Source organism: Neofelis nebulosa, chromosome 3 (assembly GCF_028018385.1).
Source record: "Neofelis nebulosa isolate mNeoNeb1 chromosome 3, mNeoNeb1.pri, whole genome shotgun sequence".
In the NCBI taxonomy this organism is placed as follows: Eukaryota; Metazoa; Chordata; class Mammalia; order Carnivora; family Felidae; genus Neofelis; species Neofelis nebulosa.
The window spans coordinates 64,108,648-64,130,492 of NC_080784.1; the positions used below are offsets into that span (position 1 = coordinate 64,108,648).

At 38.7% G+C, this 21,845-nt stretch overlaps 1 protein-coding gene across 1 annotated transcript in view; it reads right to left on the bottom strand.

Moving 5' to 3' along the window:
- The window catches only part of CPE (carboxypeptidase E), a 117,232-nt gene that overhangs the window by 19,568 nt on the left and 75,819 nt on the right, over positions 1-21,845 (bottom strand). Inside the window, exons 2-5 of the mRNA XM_058720953.1 lie at positions 15,658-15,854; positions 13,320-13,487; positions 3,955-4,072; positions 2,271-2,453 (exon numbers count right to left, since the gene is read on the bottom strand). Coding sequence (XP_058576936.1) covers positions 2,271-2,453; positions 3,955-4,072; positions 13,320-13,487; positions 15,658-15,854 — 666 coding nt within the window. The remainder of the gene's footprint in view (positions 1-2,270; positions 2,454-3,954; positions 4,073-13,319; positions 13,488-15,657; positions 15,855-21,845) is intronic.

Genomic DNA, 21,845 nt, shown 5'->3' on the forward strand with positions numbered 1-21,845 from the left:
AACATTAAAAATTTAAAAAAATATATAGTACATATTAATTTAACAATCACTGAATATCTCCTACATTTGAGGCACAATAATAACAATTCAAACTGCACCAAGAGAGAAGATTCTATAACCAGAACAATTTTACTCTGAACCTGATTCAAGTTAATAGTGAATGCTGTTGGTGCCACCAGATTGCTTTTTGTTTATTTATTTTGTTGTTTTTTATTTATTTTTGAGAGAGAGAGTGTGAGCAGGGGAGGCACAGATAGGGGGACAGAGAATCAAAGCAGGCTCTGTGCTGACAGCAGTGAGCCCCATGTGGGGTTCAAACTTAAAAACCGCAAGATCATGATCTGAGCCGAAGCTGGATGCTTAACCGACTGAGCCACCAAAGTGACCTTGCTTTTCCTGAGCTGGAGTGTCCACCCCAAACTGCTGTTGAAGTGTTGGCTATTAAGAGCTCAGAGCTGCCCCTGTTTTCCAGGAGACTTGGAAACCCCACTTGGCTTCAGGGTTCTATCTCCTATGTCCCATTCCAAAACCCTCCACAGCAATCATCAAGGCAGGACAACCTTGCCTGTGATTTATACTTTCTCCCAAAAGCCCAAGCCAAGGCTACACTGTCCCTGGGATCACTTCCTTGTTCAGCTCTATCCCCTTCCTTACTCTGCTTCCCTCACTTCCATACAGGGTTTTTCCTAAAAAGCACTTCCTCAATAAATTACAAGCATCCAAATCCCTATCTCAGGCTCTGCTTCTAGAAAACATGGACATAAGGGGCACTGATTTCATTCACTAGAGAGTTAAAGAAAGTCAAGGCTTTCTTTGACTGATTACTGTGGTTTATAATCTCTAAGATTAATACTATTAATATCATAGTCATTATTTTACAGATAGGGATTTCTTGGTATTCTGTAGACAATACACTGTTTGTCCATAAAGGGAAGACCAAAAGCATCATTAAAGCTTTTATAAAAACTGAATTATAAAATTTCTTCCCATATGATGTATTCAACATAGTCTAAATTCTAAATCTGACTTTATTCCTCAAGGTATAGAGGAGAAAAGTGCTAAATCTGATCTGGCATGATGCAAAATATAAGTTGAAACAGAATAGACATATATCAGAAACAAAATCAGGAATAATATTTTCCTCAGGGCATAATTCAATAAAAGAAATAAACAAACAAAACCCTATAATTAGCTAGTGCTGCTACTGCCCTAATTCTCCTGCATTTTCAGGTGGGTCATAGACAATCCTTCTTGGGCAAAGAGGGGGAAAAGACCACATCAGTAGCTTTACATTTCATTCTTCATCTTCAGTAGAGTGACTCTTACACAACTGTGGTGGTCTGGGTAGCCATGAAAATAAGAGCTCTGTAGGGGCTCGGTTAAGTGACAGACTCTTGGTTTTGGATTAGGTCATGATCTCATGGTTCATGAGTTCAAAACCTGCATTGGGCTCTGTGCTGACAGCACAGAGCCTGCTTGGGATCCCCCTCTCTCTGCCCCTCCCCTCCTTGTTCTCTCTCTGTCTGTCTGTCTCTCTCTCTCTCTCTCTCTCTCTCTCTCTGAAAATAAATAAACTTTAAAAAGGAAGGAAGGAAGGAAGGAAGGAAGGAAGGAAGGAAGGAAGGAAGGAAGGAAGGAAGGAAGGAAAACCACAGCTCTAAAGTCCATGTGGGGCAAAGGGACTCAGGAGTGCTCCCCTGGTTGTCTAGAAGATGCTTTCTCCAGCATCCGAGCTGCATGTGGGCTTTTCCCTTTACAGACCCCATAAAAGGTGAAGAGTTTCATGACATAATAGTGCTTATTATAGCAGTGAAGATAAAACTAATATTACACATCAAACAGTCCCCATTATCCCATCATCTAAAAGAAAAAAAAAAGGTATCTAGACCAAGATATGCTAAAAGCCAAAGCCTGCCCTCCAAAAAATACATTTGCCTACAGTAAAAGCTTAACTAACATGTAATAAGGAAGCTATCTTATTCCCTAGGGCCAGAATTTCAAAAGTAGGGTAGTTAATAATATTCAGTTTATATTTTCCCAATATGTGTCTTTAGTTCATTTCTTCTATGTCTTCAATTAGCATCTTGATCTTTAAAAATCAACAAAAACAAACCTGTACACAACAACCATTCATGCAGAAAGCTAATTTTAATGAACTATAGGGTTAGCCTATTTCTTAATGTTTGAGGAGGACTGAAAAATCTCTAAAGTGAAATGGTAATTATAAAGAATTCACTATCACATGATCAAAAAGCAAAACGGAAACTCACCACCAGGTACACTATACCAAGCAGCACCATTGGTTGTTCCATCTATGAAGCTGCTGTCATCATCATTCTTGCGACATGGTGGCCGATTGGGGTCAGACATGGGTGGGTTAAAAGCAGAATACGCTCGAGCCAAGCTTTGGAAAATGGCATCATCTGGGCAGGAGCTATATTCGTGAGCACTACCTAGTAAATAAACCCACAGATTAAAGAAATTAACACAGACCAAGGAGCACTCCTTGTTTTCTGAAGAGTGATTCAGTGTTGTTTCTTGCTGATGTATTTCTTTAGCTACATCACTATGGGAAAGGAGTGAAGGTTTAAGTGCTCAAAAGCTACACTTAGCTTTTAAATTCTATAACATTCCGTTCCATGCAACAATGTAGAAATTGGGTAGAATGCACATTCTATTTATGAATTGAAAGCTTCAGGAGAAAAGGCGATAAACTTGTGGTGAACTAGACCTGAGAAAACAGTAAGATTTCCATTGCTAAAATTTTTAATTTTAAAAATGTACCTGTACCAACCTCACAGCCACCGTGAGCCACTCTCACACATATTTTTAGTATTTGAGTTTAAATGTTTTAAAAAATCTCCTATGTGTAATATGTAAATAAATAATATATATTTTGATACACTATATTCTTCTTCATATGTTATAAAATATGCTAAGCTTTTAAATTTCCCAGCTATTGACAAACTAAGAAATCTCTAAATTTTAATGATGTTTCAGCAGAGACTTTTCCTCAAAGCTCAGAGTTTCCAATATCTAAAATTATTATCCGTGGGGCGCCTGGGTGGCTCAGTCGGTTAAGCGTCCGACTTCGGCTCAGGTCATGATCTCACGGTCCGTGAGTTCGAGCCCCGCGTCGGGCTCTGTGCTGACTGCTCAGAGCCTGGAGCCTGTTTCAGATTCTGTGTCTCCCTCTCTCTCTGACCCTCTCCCGTTCATGCTCTGTCTCTCTCTGTCTCAAAAATAAATAAACGTTAAAAAAATTTAAAAAATAAAAAATAAAAAATAAAAAAATAAAATTATTATCCTGTGCTTACAAAAAGCAATTCTCCAAACACCCTCAGAATCCATCCAAAGCAGGAAATTTCTTGGAGCAAAAAAAAAAAAAAAAAATAAGTTGAAAATAACTCTCTGGCTAAAGCTTGCTGTGCCTGAAATTTAACTAAAACTAGTTAGAGAAAGTCAAAGTACCACTCCCCACCCCCGCGCCTGACACCATCATTCCAAATGTGAAAGTGTGAGTGTATGTTAAAACACGTAGAGATCCACATGGGCCCTCATCAACTTCTGAAAAGACTGCTTCCACTTTTAAGCCATCTTGTCCACACACCTATATACCTCCCATTATCTCTCCATTCTTCCAGGGTTCAAGAATGACCCAAGTTCATAATGTCTGTTTTCTCTCTTTCTCCTGCATTCTGTCAAGATCACATTCCTCTTCAACTAAGCTTATGAAAAACTTACAGTCCTTTGCTGCATACCCGTGCCACATGAAATATACATACATACCCGTGCCACATGAAATAAGGGATGTTCCTATTAAACGTATGTATTTCTATAGGTAAAATCACTTACGGACCAGTTCCTTAAAAGGATATTATAGAAATCATTCTATAAATCCTCATAAGGTAAGTGTAAACCTTGAACCATTAAAGAAACAAGAAAAACACTTACCACTCCGAGTCTCATCATATGGGTAATTGGCCACGAGGTCTCCTCCGTGGAGATTGGCAGAGAGCACGAAAGGAATATCCATAATCCAATGAATGACTGCCTTGGTCTCAGGAGCAAGCTGTATTCAAGATTAGAGATTAAAAGGATTATAAATTTGATTATCATTGGGGGGATCGCTTGACAGGAAAGGCACAGAAAAGAAAAACAACAAGAACAACAATCACTGAAAGCTGGGCATAGGCCATATTTCAAGCACTTTGCGGCTGTTTTCATAAAAATAAAAAAGATTCCAGTAAGAACAGTATTTCCATCTCTATATTCTCACTTATAATAAAAAAATATATTGCAATAGTGTTTAAGTTTCATTAGAAGTTTTACTTTTGTGAGCTGCCAGCTTTTTTCTCTTTGAAACTTGAAAACCATTGTGCAAATCACTTTCAAATTCTGGGGCGTCTCCATCTGATCTTTGTTAATAATAGCTAAGAGTAAGAAAATGAAAAAAGAAAATAGTTGGACTGAAGAACTAGGTTCTTTCCCTATGGTGATTAAACTCTAGAAATATATGGGAGATTTTATTTCTTTTATTAATAATTATTATTTATTGTTTTCTTTTATTGCTTACTATTTTTCCAATTCCCTCTACTTCTAACACTGTCCCTGTAAAAAATATTAACCTGGGTCTCTTTCAAAACTCACTGTAAAACACCACTTTACTTTAAGAAAACCATCTTAACCAAAGGCAAAAGTTTCAGAAATTCATGTTGTCTTTTAACGACTCACAGCCCTTCATATCTTGGTAATAAAAGACGGAAGAAATTTATAGCAAAGAATTAATCTGGAGCCAGAAGCTTGATCTTTCATGTGATGAGTTTTCAATACTAACTAGGAAGACTCTCAAACTCCCAAGTACCTCATTGATTTAAAAAAAGAGAAATATTTTCCTGGAGATGTGATCTGTACTGTTCCTTGGGACAGAAAATCTAACAGCATCATTAGGGTTTGATGGTTACAGTAAGATCTTGTATTTCTATAGCTCTGTTCAATTTATGAATGAGCATCACACATCCCCATTGGATACACAGATATTCATCCCCCTTTCACAGGGAAGAATCTAGGGGTTGAGTGTGTCAATAATACATCCAAGTTCACACAGCTGGGGATTCAGTCTATGAAACTATAAAGCCCATGTTATTGTCAGTATGTCAACTTTTTTAATGTATCAAAAATATCTTATTTTCCATGTAGGCAACTTACAATTTGTGAAAAAGTGTGATTTAGAATAGGGTGATGTTTTTATTATTTGTTTAATGGCTTATCTCATTCTCCCTATAAAAACTGTTTATTGTAGTGGCACCTGGGTGGCTTAGTAGATTAAACGTCTGACTCGGCCTTTCGGCTCAGGTCATGACCTCACAGTTCTTGACATGGAGCCCCATGTCGAGCTCTGCACTCAGTGCGGAGCCTGTGTGGGATCCTTTCTCTCCCTTTCTCTCTCTCTCTCTCTCTCTCTCTCTCTCTCTCAAAATAAAATAACCTTTAAAAAATGTTTATTATAGAAAATGTAAAGGAGACAAACACAAAGAAAGAAGATTATTTTACTCATAATTTTACCTTCTAAGGATAACCATTGCTAACATTTACATATATCTTTCTCAGTCTTTTTCCAAACACTTATATATTTTCTAAACGTGATAATTTATGTATCATTTCATATGTGACCTTTTTTGTTTGACAACAGGTAACAAATACTTTTTCATGTCATTGAATAGCCTTCTAAATTATTGTGGTAATGTCTGAGTAGTATATAATGTATAGATGTATCATTCTTTTTTTTTTAATTTTTTTTTAATGTTTATTTATTTTTGAGACAGAGAGAGACAGAGCATGAACGGGGGAGGGTCAGAGAGAGAGGGAGACACAGAATCGGAAGCAGGCTCCAGGCTCTGAGCTGTCAGCACAGAGCCCGAAGCGGGGCTCAAACTCACGGACCGTGAGATCATGACCTGAGCCGAAGTCGGACGCTCAACCGACTGAGCCACCCAGGCGCCCCTAGATGTATCGTTCTTAAACATGAATAAAATAATGGCTAATACTTACTAAATACTTTCTGTGTGACACATTGAAGTCTCGCATCCATCCTATGAAATAGGGACTATATGTACTCCCATTTTACAGAGACACAGAGAAGTTAGGCAATATAGCATGAGGCCAGTCAGTTGTAAGTGGCAGGGCCTGGACTCAAGCCCAGTCAGTCTGGCTCCAGACCAATGCACCAGCACTGACAATCTCCAATTGGTGGGAGGTTTTGGGGAGAAAGGGAGCATTTTGGTCTGAGGGTACAAACTTTCAGTTATAAGATAAGTTCTGGGGATCTAATGCATAGCATGGTGACTTAATAATACTGTATCGTATACTTGAAATTTGCTGAAAGAGTAGATTATAAGCTGTTCTCACCACAAAAGAAAACTAAGGCATCTATGTGAGGGGATGGATATGTTAATTACCTTGATTGTGATAATCATTTCACAATGTATACATATATCAAATCATCACGTTGTACACCTTACATCTATACAATTTTTGTCAATTACATTTCAACAAAGCTAAGGGATAGGATCTCTAATTATTGGGTATTGAGTTGTTCACTATAAAAGAAAATTCTATGAACATGCTTGTAGTTACTCTTTGTGCAGATCTATACTTTGCTTAAGGAAATTTCCCTAAAAATTGAATGATCAAACCGAAAGCTAAGCACATTTTTTAAATTTTAAACACGCATTCTAAATTGCTTGTCTGTAAAATACAGCAATAGTATATTAAACCTGCTATTTCTCATCACTCTTACCAACATAGGATATGTGTGTGTGTTTTAATCTGTCACTTTGATACACGACAAATTAGAATTTTTTTTAAATATGCCTCTTTAATTAACAACACTAGAACCATTTTTATATGTTAGTCACCATTCATGTTTATTCTTTGGTGACACTTTTATACATGGTTTAACTGATTTTTCTATTGAAATGTTGATCTTTTTTTATTAATTTGTAAGAGTTTTTTACTCAGTAAAAACATGACCATCTATATTATAGACATTTTCTAAGTTTGTCATTTGTCTTTCAAGTTTATTTCTTTCAAATTTAATAATGATAATAATTAAAATACAAAATATTAAGGTATTTATGTTGTCAAATCTACTGATCTTTTCTTTATGGTCTCTTCCTTTGTTTTTTTATTTTATTCATTCACTCAAAAGCTATTAAGTGGTCATCATGTGCCAGTTTTTCTATATAAGGCATTTAGAAGCTCTATCCCCGTCTAAAAATTATATATTTACCAAAGTTTTCCTTTATGAGGTTCATGTTTAGATAGATAGATAGATAGATGATAGATAGATACATTTTATGTTGATTTATGCTGATATTTGTGAGATGGATTTGTCTCAATTTCATATATAGAATTTATCCTTTCTTTCCACAATGATCTGAAACATTCCCTTACCATATACTAAATTCTTACACATACTTAAATTTGTTTCTGGAATTCAAATTAATTTGTTAAATCCAGTTTAAATTTTGATTTAAATCAACCTTAAAAGAACATATATGGATCACTTAATCAAAAAAATCTTTAATCCAAAAAATGCATATGCTTTTCTTTGCGATGAATTTATGGTTTATTAGTCTCGACTGTTCAAAAAATGGCAATAGTGTCATATGATATGAGTGTAACACATTCTTTTAGGATGTTCTGCTTAAAGTTTCATTGTACTATTGAATTTCTTGTCAATCCCCTTCCGTGTTCAACTTTTTCATTCCTCCTATTCACTCAAACCCAGTGATTGGTACTGACAATTGTTTCAATGAGTTGAGAAGAGACAGAAATCTCTGAAGACTTTAGGAAGAGGGTGTAACTCCACTATGCCTCGGGGGGAAAATAAGGCAGGGTTTGGACGGGGGGAAAGGGGAGTGGTAAAAATAAGAAAGGAGGAGAGCACACTTGGAGGAAGTAGGCAAGCACCCCCTGGGGCAAAGGACTGGTTTGAGTGGGAGGTCAGGAGGCAAAGCCATACAGTGACAGACTCTACTGTTGTATTTATTATTCACCTGAGAGGGTTCAAAACAGTGTGCATGTATGCTTCCATACATTCACAGATTGATACATGCATACAAAATAATTCTGGGGTGCTTGGGTGGCTCAGTCGGTTAAGCGTCGGACTTCGGCTCAGACAGGTCATGAGATCTCGTGGTTGGTGAGTTCTAGCCCTGCGTTGGGCTCTGTGCTGACAGCTCAGAGCCTGGAGCCTGCCTTGGATTCTGTGCCTCCCTCTCTCTCTGCCCTTACCCCCCTTGTGTTCATTCTCTCTCTCTCTCTCTCTCTCTCTCTCTCTCTCTCTCTCTCCCTCTCTCAAAAATAAACATTAAAAAAATTAAAAGATAATAATAATCCTGAAGGATACATGCCAAAATGTGAATGGCGGTCATGTAAGACTATAGGGTAAAGGGTTATTTTTCTCCTCATTTATATTTACTTTATCTTTTTGTTCATAATAACATATTAATTTTGTAATAAAAAACATTTTTAAGAATCACTTTTGGAATAAATTTTACAGTCCTGAATACACAAAGTCATATTCGGCCATTAGGTTTGACCTACTGCTAATTCTTATATATACACTGTTGCTAATAGACGTGTTACCAGTAACACGTGAGTAAATTGAGTAAATTAAGTGAGTAAATTCCACAATTTGACAAATTAAACTCAGTTTGTCTTTGGCTATTAATAGAATGCTTTAGGCTGTCTAAATGATGAGATCCTCTTTGAACTGTAATTATGTCTTTAAGTAATCCATAGAGAAACTTCTGGAACACCTTCAAGATTAAGCCCCAACAGAAGCTAGAATCAATTATGACCCATCTTTAAAATTTCCATTTAAGAACTGTAAATAGAGCTCAAATGTTATGTTCTATAATTAGATGGCTTTGGCTTTTAAAATATATTAAAGCTGTATTTATTTCCTTTTCTTCACAACTCTAGCCACTAAAGACAAGTATAAATTTAATAAAATTGTTTGATTTAATCCACTCTGCTTTCAAACAATCCAGGCCAAGGCTCATGTACTAAACCCAGATAACAGTGGTGGTGACCAGGCCAAAGAGCTCAAGAACAGATGAGAAAAGACAGGAGCAAGAGAGAACTTTTATTCAGAGGCTCAGAAGAACAAGGAAACAGCTGGAGCACTTGGTAAAAATGTAGATTCCTCTTCATCACCCATTTCCCCAGGACACACACACCAGACTTCCTGAATCAGCATTCATAAAAATCTGCATGTTGTTGGGGCACCTGGGTGGCTCAGTCGGTTAAGCATCTGACTTCGGCTCAGGTCATGATCTCGTGGTCTGCGAGGTCGAGCCCCGCGTCGGGCTCTGTGCTGACAGCTCAGAGCCTGGAGCCTGTTTCGGATTCTGTGTCTCCCTCTCTCTCTGACCCTCCCCTGTTCATGCTGTCTCTCCCTGTCTCAAAAATAAAATAAACATTAAAAAAATTTTTTTTTTTTTTAATCTGCATGTTGTGAGGGGGGGGGCACTTGGGTGGCTCAATAGGCTAAGCATCGACTTTTGATTTCAGCTCTCTGGTCAAGATCTCACGGTTCGTGGTTTCCAGCGGTGTTGGGCTCCACACTGAGAGCCTGCTTGGAATTCTCTCTCTCTCTCTCTCTCTCTCTCTCTCTCTGCCCTTCCCCTGCTCTCTGTCTCTTTCTCTCTCAAAATAAACAAATAAAAACTTTTTTTTTAATCTGCATTTTTAACCCCTAATTCCTACAAATCTGGACATTTAAAAACCATTATAAGGACAGATGGGCGGTTGCCAGAGGCGGTGTTGGGGGATGGGGAGGGAAATGGGTGAAGGTGGTCAAAAGGTATAAACTTCCAATTATAAAATAAGTCATGGAGATATAATGTACAACAGGGTGACTATATTAATAACACTGTACTCTATATTTGAGGTTTCTAAGAGAGTAGATCTTAAATGTTCTAGCACAAGAAAAAACTGTATGTATGGTGACTAATGGTTAACTGATTTATTGTGGTTATTTCACAATATATGCAAACACCAAATCATTATGCAGCACATTTGAAACTAATGTTCTGTTATATGTCAACTGTATCTCCATAAAAATAAATAAATAAACATAGAAACTGCTATAGGGATATAGAAGCCGAGAAGGAGAAGTCAGAAAAGGGGAAATGTGTAATAATATTAAGTAAATGCCTACTATATGTCTCCTACCAGGCACAGTCTAAACACTGTCTCAGTCTTAATGACAGAGATGGAAACAAGACAGGATGAGCCAGACATGAGCAATATCATCCCAGGATTATTAGGCAGGTTTACTGAAGATTTAGTCTAATGTAAACACACCTTGCTTCTGTTCCAGAAAAGAGACCAATTTTTTAATTTTTACGTATTTCTCTTTAATTTACCTTTACCCAGAAAAAGTATTGGCATTGAGATTGTTTCAATGAAAGCTCTAATTTTTTTTAAGTATCATGAAGATACACCTTTTAAGTAAGTATTGCTTAAGCTAGAAATAAGAAAATATCCAATACAGAGATTATGCAAATATTACACAAGCTCTATTGGGGAAGAGGAAGGTAGTGCTGACAGAAAATAATGGCATTGCACAAAGGCTGCCAATCAAATGTCCTGTCAACATGAACTTATTTCATAGATTCTTCTTTGCGAGGTGACAGGAATTGCTTTTCTCATTTCTCAGATTTGGTGAAGACAGCACAGGCAGGTTAATGCAAGCAGTGGGTAAAGTCTGTAGGCTAATATCAGCATTGGGCTCCCACAACAATTTTTCATTTCCTGCTCCCTCACAGCTTATCACACAGGACTGCCCTCTTTTCACCTCTGCTGACCCCACCCACTCCCCTGCCTTTCCAGCTCTCCCTTCTTCCAGGAAAGATGCATGGGGACTGAGAAAATGCAACTGTATCTGTGAATCAGAAGCAGGAATGTTTAAGTCACCCACTCACCAGGTTCTACTAGAATCCTCAGCCCCTGCCAGTCCTTTTCTGAGACCAGTTTCCACTTGTAGGCATAGCCCAAGTTTCTGGAATGAATCCTAAATATAGGCAGGAGAGTTTTAAGAACTTTACACCAAGAATCCAGGACCCTCCTTATCTCCTGGATCCTCTCTCTGGTGCCCCAACCACATGATGAATGCTTGTCTGAAACCCCAGCTGTGGATTTTCAGATATTGTGATTTGCTTGCCAAGCTCGATTGCATTCATTCATAACAGATTTCCAGCCTGCTATGTCAGACTCAAATATAAACTATAATTCTTGCAACCAAAAGACTGAAATCTAGAATTAAAAGGCAAAATAGTTATAGAAGTAATTATAACAAACACAAAGCTCTATATAATTGTAAGCACCACACTGAAGTATTTATAAAGAACATCGAGGAAGCTTAACAGGATCTGTCTGGAAGAGCTGAAGAAGGCTTCACAGAGGAGATGACATGGAAAACAAAGGAAAGAGCATGCCAGACAGTTGGAACAACACATAAATAGGCATAAAATAATAAGAAAAGGGGGATGCCTGGGTGGCTCAGTCAGTTGAGTGTCTGACTTCGGCTCAGGTCATGATCTCACAGTTTGTGTGTTTGAGCCCTGCGTTGGGCTGGCTGCTGTCAGTGCAGAGCAGCCAGATCCTCTGTCCCCCTCTCTCTCTCTCTGCCCCTCCTCCACTCACTCGCTCTCTCACAAATATATAAACGTTAAAAAAATCATTAGAAAATGGTGTGCTTAGGGAGCAAAAAAGGAGTCGGTGGACTAGGTATATGGACTATGAGAGCCCAATTAAGGAACGGTCGGCCAGCAGCTGCCGGACCCCAAGGGACACTTGAGCAGCCTTGGCATGATAATAAAATGGAGAAATCATACTTTCCACATTCTCACTTAGGAAAGGTACAAGAAGTAGTTGGTGAGCCAAAGCAGAATGGCCTAGAAAAATCGAAGAGGAACTGAAAGCTGCCAACAGCGGTTCTCCACCTTTCCTCCACTATGGGCTCTATCTCTCTCCAGGTAACTGAAAACAACGTTCAAACAATATTGGTTTGAAGGAGCATCGAAGTTTAGTGGAGATGTCAATGCATCCATCTCACTCTGACGTACATGACACAGAGCACTGAGAAAGTATGCTGAAATAGTAACAGTAGTTCTGGGTCCTGACTTCAAGTACTTTATCTCTATTAACTCGTTCAATGCTTATAACCATCCTATGGGGTAGACATTATCATCTCCATGTCAGATGAAGAAGCAGAAGCATATAGTGGTTAAATAACTTTCCAAAACTCATGCAGCAAATATGGAGCCAGGGCGGCCAAGGTGGCTGCTTCCAGAGTCTCCATGCCAAGCCATCACACAATTCTGACATACTGAGTTTTTACTTTATCCTCTGGACAGTGGACAGCTGGCAAGGCTTTATAAGCAATGGGGCAGTAATCTGTGTATGAAGATCACTCTGGAGGAATTTGAGAAGATTGAACAGAATTGGGAGAGGCTGAAACCCAAAGCAAGAATAGGGGACTACTGTATTCATCAGAGCAGGAGACAGTGGGGGCCTGAACCAAAAAGTGGAATGAATTTGCAGAGTAGAGGAAACTGAAGAAGTGTTATGGCCCTCAAATCACTGGGATCCAACTGATTGCTGGTGGGTGGTAACAGTGATGAGAAAATCAAGGCTTTGATGATAGGGTAAATGAGAAAACACTGTTTTCTTATGGAAAATGTTTCTTTTTGAGGCCCTGGGTGTCGCCAGATAAAGGGACTCAGTGAGTAAGTAAAATAGAGAAAGAGAACTCCCCAGGAGATCGGGAGTTGCAGAGATGGGTCTGCAGGGAAAGAGATAAGGGTAGCAGATTGCACCCTGAAGGCCAGCACTTAGCCAAGGTAGAGGAAGCAGGGAAAGAAGCTGAGCAGTAATTGGAAAGGCAGTAGAAGGGGCATGAGAGAGTGGAGTTGTGCAAAGCAAAGAAGGAGAAAGTTCTGGAAAAAAAGAAAAAGATCAACAGTGTGAAATGCTCTGATGTGCTGATAAAGCACCTCTGAAAGGCCGTGAAGACTTTTTAAGACACCCCCAACTGGGTTCTTCCTTCATGTCCCCACCCCACTTCTTATTCCCCTGACCCCCTGCCCAATTCCATGGTCTCCAGCCTTGACTTTCCAGGCACTGGCTAATTATCCCATACAAGCTTTAGTATTACTCTTAAGTCCTCCATTATGTTGAAGATATTAGAACACGTTTCCTTAGGCTAGAGGACAGAACCCAGGAAAACTACACATATTCTCTACCTTCGTGTTTTGATCCACAATCTTCTTCAGATTTTTCAACAGATGATTATTTGGACCACCTTCTTTCTCATTCACATAAACTATCCTATCCAGGTCTGGAAAGTTCCGGTTCAGATCTATTCCCTGGGCATTGCTTCGACCCACAAACCAGTCCTTGAGCTCACCAGGCTGAAAAAGATCAAGGGGGAAAATAGTAAGTTATTTAGTACCACTGTTACTATCTAATTAAGGTTTTCATTAATGATTTTTAAAATAATTTATTAAGATTAATTATTTCAGCAATATCCTCTCAAAGCTGCATTTTCACTCTCTTACTGACAAACACATGAAGGTATCAGGTTTAAAGTATTTGTTATGCTCATTTCAAAAATATTTTCAATGAATAATATTTTAAATAATAGTATTTTAAATGTAATAATAATTACATTTAAAAGATATGTATCATCAAACTGCAAAAAATATCTGTGTATATTAGTAATAGATGATACCTTTCACAGCATGCCAATCTAGGGGCACCTGGGTGGCTCAGTCGGTTAAGCATCTGACTTCAGCTCAGGTCATGATCTCAAGATTCCAGGGTTTGGGGCGCCTGGGTGGCGCAGTCGGTTAAGCGTCCGACTTCAGCCAGGTCACGATCTTGCGGTCCGTGAGTTCGAGCCCCGCGTCAGGCTCTGGGCTGACGGCTCGGAGCCTGTAGCCTGTTTCCGATTCTGTGTCTCCCTCTCTCTCTCTGCCCCTCCCCCGTTCATGCTCTGTCTCTCTCTGTCCCAAAAATAAATAAAAAACGTTGAAAAAAAAAATTTTAAAAAAAAGATTCCAGGGTTCAAGCCCCACATCGGGCTGACAGCTCAGGGCCTGGAGCCTGCTTTGGATTCTGTGTCTCCCTCTCTCTTTGCTCCTCCCCCGCTCATGCTCTGTCTCTCTCTCTCTGTCTCTGTCTCTCTCTCAAAAGTAAAAAACACTTAAAAAAAATTTTATTAAACGAATCATGCCAGTCTAGATTTTGGTTTAAGTAAAATATTCATTGGCTTTGTAAATCACAGCAATCAATCTTTTTAGTATTCAAAAGAAATTACTAAAGATCGGAGGTTTTAAATGAGTTTAACATAAATTATTTACATATTAGTAATATACCTCCCTCTTACAGTCTTCATGAACAATTTCATAGAGCTCTTCTAAGTTCAAAAATTTCTGTTCAATTTTAAGCCCTTTATTCCAGTAATGGCATAATCTGGAAATTTAATGAATTTCCAAGACATTTAGCTATATTCCATAATGCATATTTCTTGTTTTACTATTAAATTATACATAATCTATGATATAGAGCTAATTCCCATATTCTTGAGATTATATAAGCCCAGATGACTTAGACTCTAAGGAATAAAAATCTAAAACAGAAAATAAAAATGATAATCTTTTTGTCCTTCTGTCTTACAATTCTGAATATAAATAATTATATTTATAATTATTAATTATAATAAATAATATTACAGTTCTTAAGATAGTAAATAATTTAATTCTCTATTATTAGAATTTTCCTTTTATCACTTTAGAAATTGTATCGATGTTATTTACAGAAATTCACTGTCTGGGTTTCTTACAATGTCAAACCGACAGATCACTGGATCTTTCATTTTTAGAGTACAAATCAACTTTCTACCTGGAGATAAGCATCCTATTATATACTTTAGTACCTTCCTATAAAATAAGAAAACTGCAGCTAAGGCTCTCCATACCTGTGCAAACAAAAAATGAACGCATACCATATATTTTCTCTTACAATTTTGTCATTACTTCCCAGGTTCTCTAACAGTTACAATGTATTAAATTAATTTCATGTTTGATGTAGGAAGAGTTCTTGTTGTTGTTGTTTTTTACTTTACTCATCATACATAGACAAGAATTAAACATTCATCTGGCCAAAATATTCCTTCCTCGTTGTCAGTAGAGGGCGCTATGACATCACCTCATTCAGAGACAGCCATGGCATTACTCTTCAACACTTGACAATAGTCCTATTTTTAGATTTTTAGAAGAAAGGAAATTTATCTAGTCACAAACGTGGGTGAATAAATATGATTTATTTAACAACAAAACATTAATTGAATATTGACTTATTAACAAAATTTCTCATTGTCAATCTCTGCTGAAGAAACTCACCCCCCATCTCTTTCCTTCTAAATTTTTTTCTTGCCAGCAAGTTGAATGGCATGTCCCTTATATCCTCCTCTGCCCTCTATGTAAACTTCATATGAGTATATTACTTACACATAAGCACATAGGTACAAACATATGAAATGAAGAAAGCGTGCCCTGCTCTGAGCTGGCCAGAACTCACCTGAGATGCAGCCTTCTCAAAGCCATCGGGGTTGAGGGAAGGCATGATGTGGATACGAGTGTTGTGGATCAGCTTGACGATGGTCTCGTTCCCCTTTTGGTATTCGTTGCACAGGTATTGGGCCAGGAAAATGAGCAGTTCCCGTCCAACGGCCTCATTACCATGCATATTCCCAATGTATTTAAATTCAGGCTCACCTAAAAGAGCAAAAATCGATAGTATGGAGACACTTTCTATAGCTCCAAATGGAATACAAATGGCATACAGTTATGAGTATATTGTATATCTCCTAATTTACTACACATAGCTGACAGTTTCTTCTGCCTCCCGAATTGCTACCTAAGAAATCTACTTTAAATATCAAAAATACTCTAAATGCTTCTTTCCTTCCAATTCTCTCTCCCCAGCTTACCAGCTTGATAAGGACTGAACTGTGTCTCCTCCAAATTCATTTGTTGAAGCCCTAATCTCCAATGTGACTATATTTGGAGACAGGACCTTTAAGGAAATAATTAAGGTTAAATGAGATCATAAGGGTCAGACCCTAATCCTTTCAACAAGAAGAGACACCAGCAATCCCTCTTCTCTCTCCCCAGGTGCATGGAGAAAGGCCATTTGAGGACACAGCGAGAAGACTACCTGAAAACCAGGGAGAGGTCTCAGAAATCAACCCTGCTTGTCCCTTAACCTTGAACTTCCAGCTTTCAGGACTGTAAGAAAATCGATTTCTGTTGTTCTGACTGTTCACCCAGTCACCGGTATTTTATTAGGGCAACCCGAGCAGACAAATATACCATCCCACCCTCAATAAATAATAATATACTGCATGCCTCCTATTGGTTGAAAACTGAACTTTGCATTTTTTTCTTACTTAGTCCTCACCAAACATCTAAAAGTAGGTGTTATTTTATGATGAGCAAACTGAAGTTCAGAGTGCTTAAGAGGCCTGACCACAGTAACACAGCCCATGAAGCCAGGATTCAAAAACTGGTCTTCTCATTTAGTTTAGAGTCGTTGTTGTTGTTGTTGTTGTTTTTCCTCTTTTTAATCCGAGTGATTAAAAGCATGAACTTCTGGAACCCAAGCGCATGGGTTCAAATCCTAGCACCAAGACTTACTGGCCAGCCTCGAGCAAGTTACTTTGGCTCTCCGTGGCTCTGTTTTCCCTATAAAAGGAGAGAATAGAGTCTACCTACAAGATTATTTTAAGAACCAAGTGAAAGAATGAGTATAAATGCTTAGAACGGTGCCCGGCAAATAACAAGTGTGGTGTTTTCCTTACATAATCTAATTTTTTCTTTACAAAAGCCCACTAAAATGGGAAAGACAGATATTTTTATTGCCATTCCTCTTGCACAAATGCAGCCCATAGAGGATACATTTTGCTGAAGGGCTCAGAATTCAAACACAAATCACTCTGGCCCGTTTCTGCTGCTCTCCATTGCATTTTAGGAGGAGTAATAAAATTGTGGAGCAGAGCAGCAAATGATCTTAATTAATCCTGTTGTTCTGTTCCCTTCTGCTTTATCCTTCCCCCAGGCCCAATTTCTGCAGTGGAAAGAATTTTCCCACTTACAAAATCAACTAGAACTTCTCACCACTGGTAAAAGAAAAGCTGGAAATATTTTTCTTCTGGAAATATGTTATCTGAACATCCTTTGCATGAGATTCCTGAGTGTGTGATTTAAATGATTACCTATTACAGAGAACCATGCCCTTGTGTGACCTTTCAGCCCGCACTTAAGCTAATCTTAATCTAGGCAGGAGCAGGATCAGTGCTATTTATATGCCCCTCATTTTTTTACTTTCAGTGAAAGTCGCTAATAAAACTACCCCCAGGGACTTGCCCACAAGGTATATGAGAAGAGATCTTTTCTTTGCTTCTGATTTCAAATGTCATAATAACCTTCTTCCTTTCTGTCAAACTCATGTGCTTTATACCTTCCCCTACTGGATATTAATCTGATTGAGGCACAAAAGAAACTGTAGCAGTCCGCTACAAAAGAAAATAGAGATCAAACAGCCAGGGGAAGATTACAAGCCTCTTTGACAAAGTTATTGAGAAGACTGCACTGTGGGAGGCAGTCTGGTCCTGCCCCTCACCTAAGCACAGCTTTGCTGGAGGCTTCAGTCACTCAGAGGAGCTTGGCCCACAACCCAAAATAGTAGATTAACTCACTGAAATTTTGTATTACTTCTCTGGTTTAAAAAAAAATGTGTATATATATATATGATATATATAAGATATATAAGATATAGATAAGATATAGATAAGATAGATTAACTCACTGAAATTTTGTATTACTTCTCTGGTTAAAAAAAATGTGTATATATATATATATATATATGTACATACACACACACATACACATATATATATACACATTTACTCATTTAAAAGAGAAATAGCAAACTCATACTCGCTTAGCCCCCCAGTGTGTGTTTGGTCATCACAGTATATTTTATATTTGAATCTGAATGCTTCTGCAAAGAACTTGCTCTCTAGGCTCTGACACAGGCATTACTACCCTTATGGCCTCAAAAACGCCTGGTTTTCAAAGTCAGAAAATTTCCGATGTGATTTTGTTTCTTCAACTCTGTAGGAAATTTCTCTGAGAAGCAAATCTCCCCTAAAATGTCTCTTATATTTATGAGGAGATAGTAATAATAATGACAATAGCAATGCTTTAGTTTGACGTGAAGAGAGAACTGTAAAGGTCATTTTCTAGAAGACATTAATGTATGGAAATGGAATTCAAGGCACATGTGACTTAGCAAAAGAAAAAGGCAAGTGTATTTTTATCTTCCACTGTCTTCTGGAACAAATTAGATTGCTAGATAATGCCATCCCCAGAATACAGAAGAGCTGTGTTAAGCCTACTGACGTGTCTTGTGAGATGAAGAAGAGCCACACTTTTTAAATATAGCATCTGTTGGGGGCGCCTGGGTGGCTCAGTCGGTTAAGTGCTGACTTTGGCTCAGGTCATGATCTCACGGTTTGCGGGCTCGAGCCCCGCGTCGGGCTCTGTGCTGACGGCTCGGAGCCTGGAGCCTGCTTCGGATTCTGTGTCTCCCTCTCTCTCTGCCCCTCCCCCACTCACACTGTCTCTCTCTTTCAAAAATAAATAAATATTTAAATAAAGCATCTGTTGGATGCACATGCAAAACTGGTGTCTGACACTACAGGAGACCCGAAAGCCAACAGAAGAGCGTCCCAAACTTCAAAGAATGTAGGGTCTGGAGGAGGACACAGAAGTGCACACACACAGTATTCGTCAGTGAGGCAACGATGAAGAAATGTTGGATACATAACCAACCAGCTTCAAGGTTCTAAAGTGGAAGGAATATCCCTGCCACCTATATGGCCCTCCTCCCTCCCACTGCCAAAATTATCTTTTCATGACACAACCCCCATTGGGTTTCCTCCATCTAAAACCCGTCAGCAAACTAGCTTCCCATTTGCTTTCACCATAAAGACCAAAATTCTCTACAAGGGCTTTAATCTCCTTGCAGTTCGGCCTACTGCACCTCCCTAGTCTCCATAGGCACCGCCTTCACTGGGGCTCTGGCCTCTTTACTTCTCTCCCACCCATTCTGCCTTCACATTCTTCCAGTCATGGAAAACTATGGTCTCCTCAGAGTATCTCTAGTCTAACTCCAGTTCTTCTGTTATGTTTAATACCTCAGTGTGAAAATATACATTAATCAGTGTGATTGTTCGATCTTGCACCCCCAGACTACACGGTATGTCAGTCTTGGGATGGTGTCTCTTTTAGCTCACTAGTGCACTACTCCTACCCAACGGAGAGCCTGAAACACAAGAAGAGCACAATAAATACTGACTAAATAAATCCATGAGTAAATGAATAAATGAATGGTCTTGCTTTTCACTCCCAACCTCCCAGCAGTATCACCGACAGCAGAAAGTGCCCTTGAGATGCAGCTGGGCTGTGGCCACCTGAAAACTTTCTGGCACAGTGAGGAGGAAAATGAATAACTGAAGGGGACTTGAGACAGGGTCAGGGAGTTCGTGACCTGGGGGCAATATTTAGAGACCTCAATGCCTGTTGCTGTATCCGACATTCCCAGGCAGGAATGGAAATTCTCTGGGAATGAAAGCAGCAGTGTTGTGAACAGCTGATTTCCCAGGAAGAAGATTAATCTCCATGGTCACAAGAGAACCACAAAACCTCTAGGCAAGAACTCCCTAAGACTATTTTTGTTGTAAAGTCTAAACAAAGAGTCCTGGAGAGGCTTTGCCTTCAGAATCCTTCATTTGGAAACAGAGATAAAATTGAAGACTCTGAACTTACAATAAGCCCCTCTAAGTCCGTTTACCTTACATTTGTTTACAGGAGGACTGACGGCTTTTCATCAACACTTCATTTTCTTTTCTGTGGCTCTAAAGCCGTAGTTAACAATGGGCTGTGAAATGGAGGACGTGTGCATGCCTGTTTACGGTGTCCATACAGAACGAATCCCGGGTTTAGCAGGTGTATCATCTCCTGTGGACACAGTTGGTAACGCACACACACCCAGGTGTTAGCTCATCCCTCTCCTGGCAACGGGAAGCCAAGGCGGCAGGAACTACTCTTAGTGCACTTGGAGATGGTTGATTTTACATTCGTCTTACCTTCTGCACTCACTAGCAAATTCATTTTCCTTTTTACACAGTGATTACCCTGAGTTCCTGATCCTGCAGCTGAGGAATCATATTTGCGCAATTTGCCAAATTGCCAATTGCATTGACTCAGGAAGCACAGTTCCCCCTGTTGCATCAATCTTTCCACAATTTCACGTAACCATCAGTTTTCCAGTGACTGCACATGGCATACAGTCATCGATCAAGCCACGATTAAAAGATAATCACCTGACAAACCAAGCCCCAGCCTGCCTGGGTTTCCGTCTTTTCCATCTGCATCACAGAACAATCAATGTACCTGCCTGGATTTGTATCCTCATCACAACAAGAGAAGAATAACTGACAAGTATTTTAAAATAAGAGCCAAAGATTTACTGAAGTCAGAAATAAATAAATTTCAAACTGGAGCAGGCAAACGATTTTTACGTTCCGTACTTTTAACTCTTCATTTGTTCCAATTGTTTATTAATGTGATTTGAAATAACTAAATCACAAAAAAAAAAGAAAGAAAGAAAGAAAGAAAGAAAGAAAGAAAGAAAGAAAAGAACTTGAAGAAATATCAATCGCTGCAGGAATAAAACACAAGTATTTTACAATCCCAGAAAGTCACACGCCTTAGGCTTGGCCCATGGGTAAAGGTTGAAGCTGACAGACTGACAAAGGCCCCGGATGGTAGGAATTGATGGCCTTAAAGTGACCGGAGAGCCTCTAAAGCAGAAGTTCACAGGCTCAGTAGGCTGAGCCAAAATAATTAATCATCATCATCATCATCAAATAAAGGGGTAAAAGTAAAGAAATCATACTGTCTGCCTTTCTCACAAAAAAAGAAATTCTACTTTCACTACCTTATTTGACCCAAGGGTCACCCTGTCTGTCTCTAATATTTTCTCCTCTTGGAAACAGCTGACAGGCTGATCACTTGGGTAGAGGACTTGATCAGATGACTTGTAAGGCCCTTTCAAATCTTAGAGTCAATAATTCAATGACTTCCACATGGGAAGAAAAGAGCAGAGGACAGATACCTAATGGGAAAATGAGATAAATGTGAAAACAGGTGGTAAACCGTGAAACTCTATGTAAGAAGTGTAGCATCATTATTTAGAAAAAGATAAGTAGGTTAAGGGTATTTTAAGAAAGAACTTGATTCTAGTAACAGAACTCTACCATCTTTCATTCTGTAAATAGAAATGAAACTCATCCTGAGATGAATCTATTCCTCCAACATCAAATTATTGCCAAAATGTTAGGTCCACTAACTCATCTGAAAGGTATACTTAACTCACTGATTTCACAATTCTTAGAGCTGGCAACAATTTCAAAATGCATGTTCCTGGTGTGTGTAATATACTAAACACATTGCTGAATAACTATAGTATCCAAAAATAAAGTCTTATATCTCAAAAACATGGTAAAATGTGCACAAAACCAACGATTTTGAGAAATAGATCTATAAATAGCTATACAGGCAGTATAATCTCTGAACTGATTTGCTTTACAAATGGCTATGCAAGCAAGTTGGAACCATCTATGGAACAGATGGGCCTTT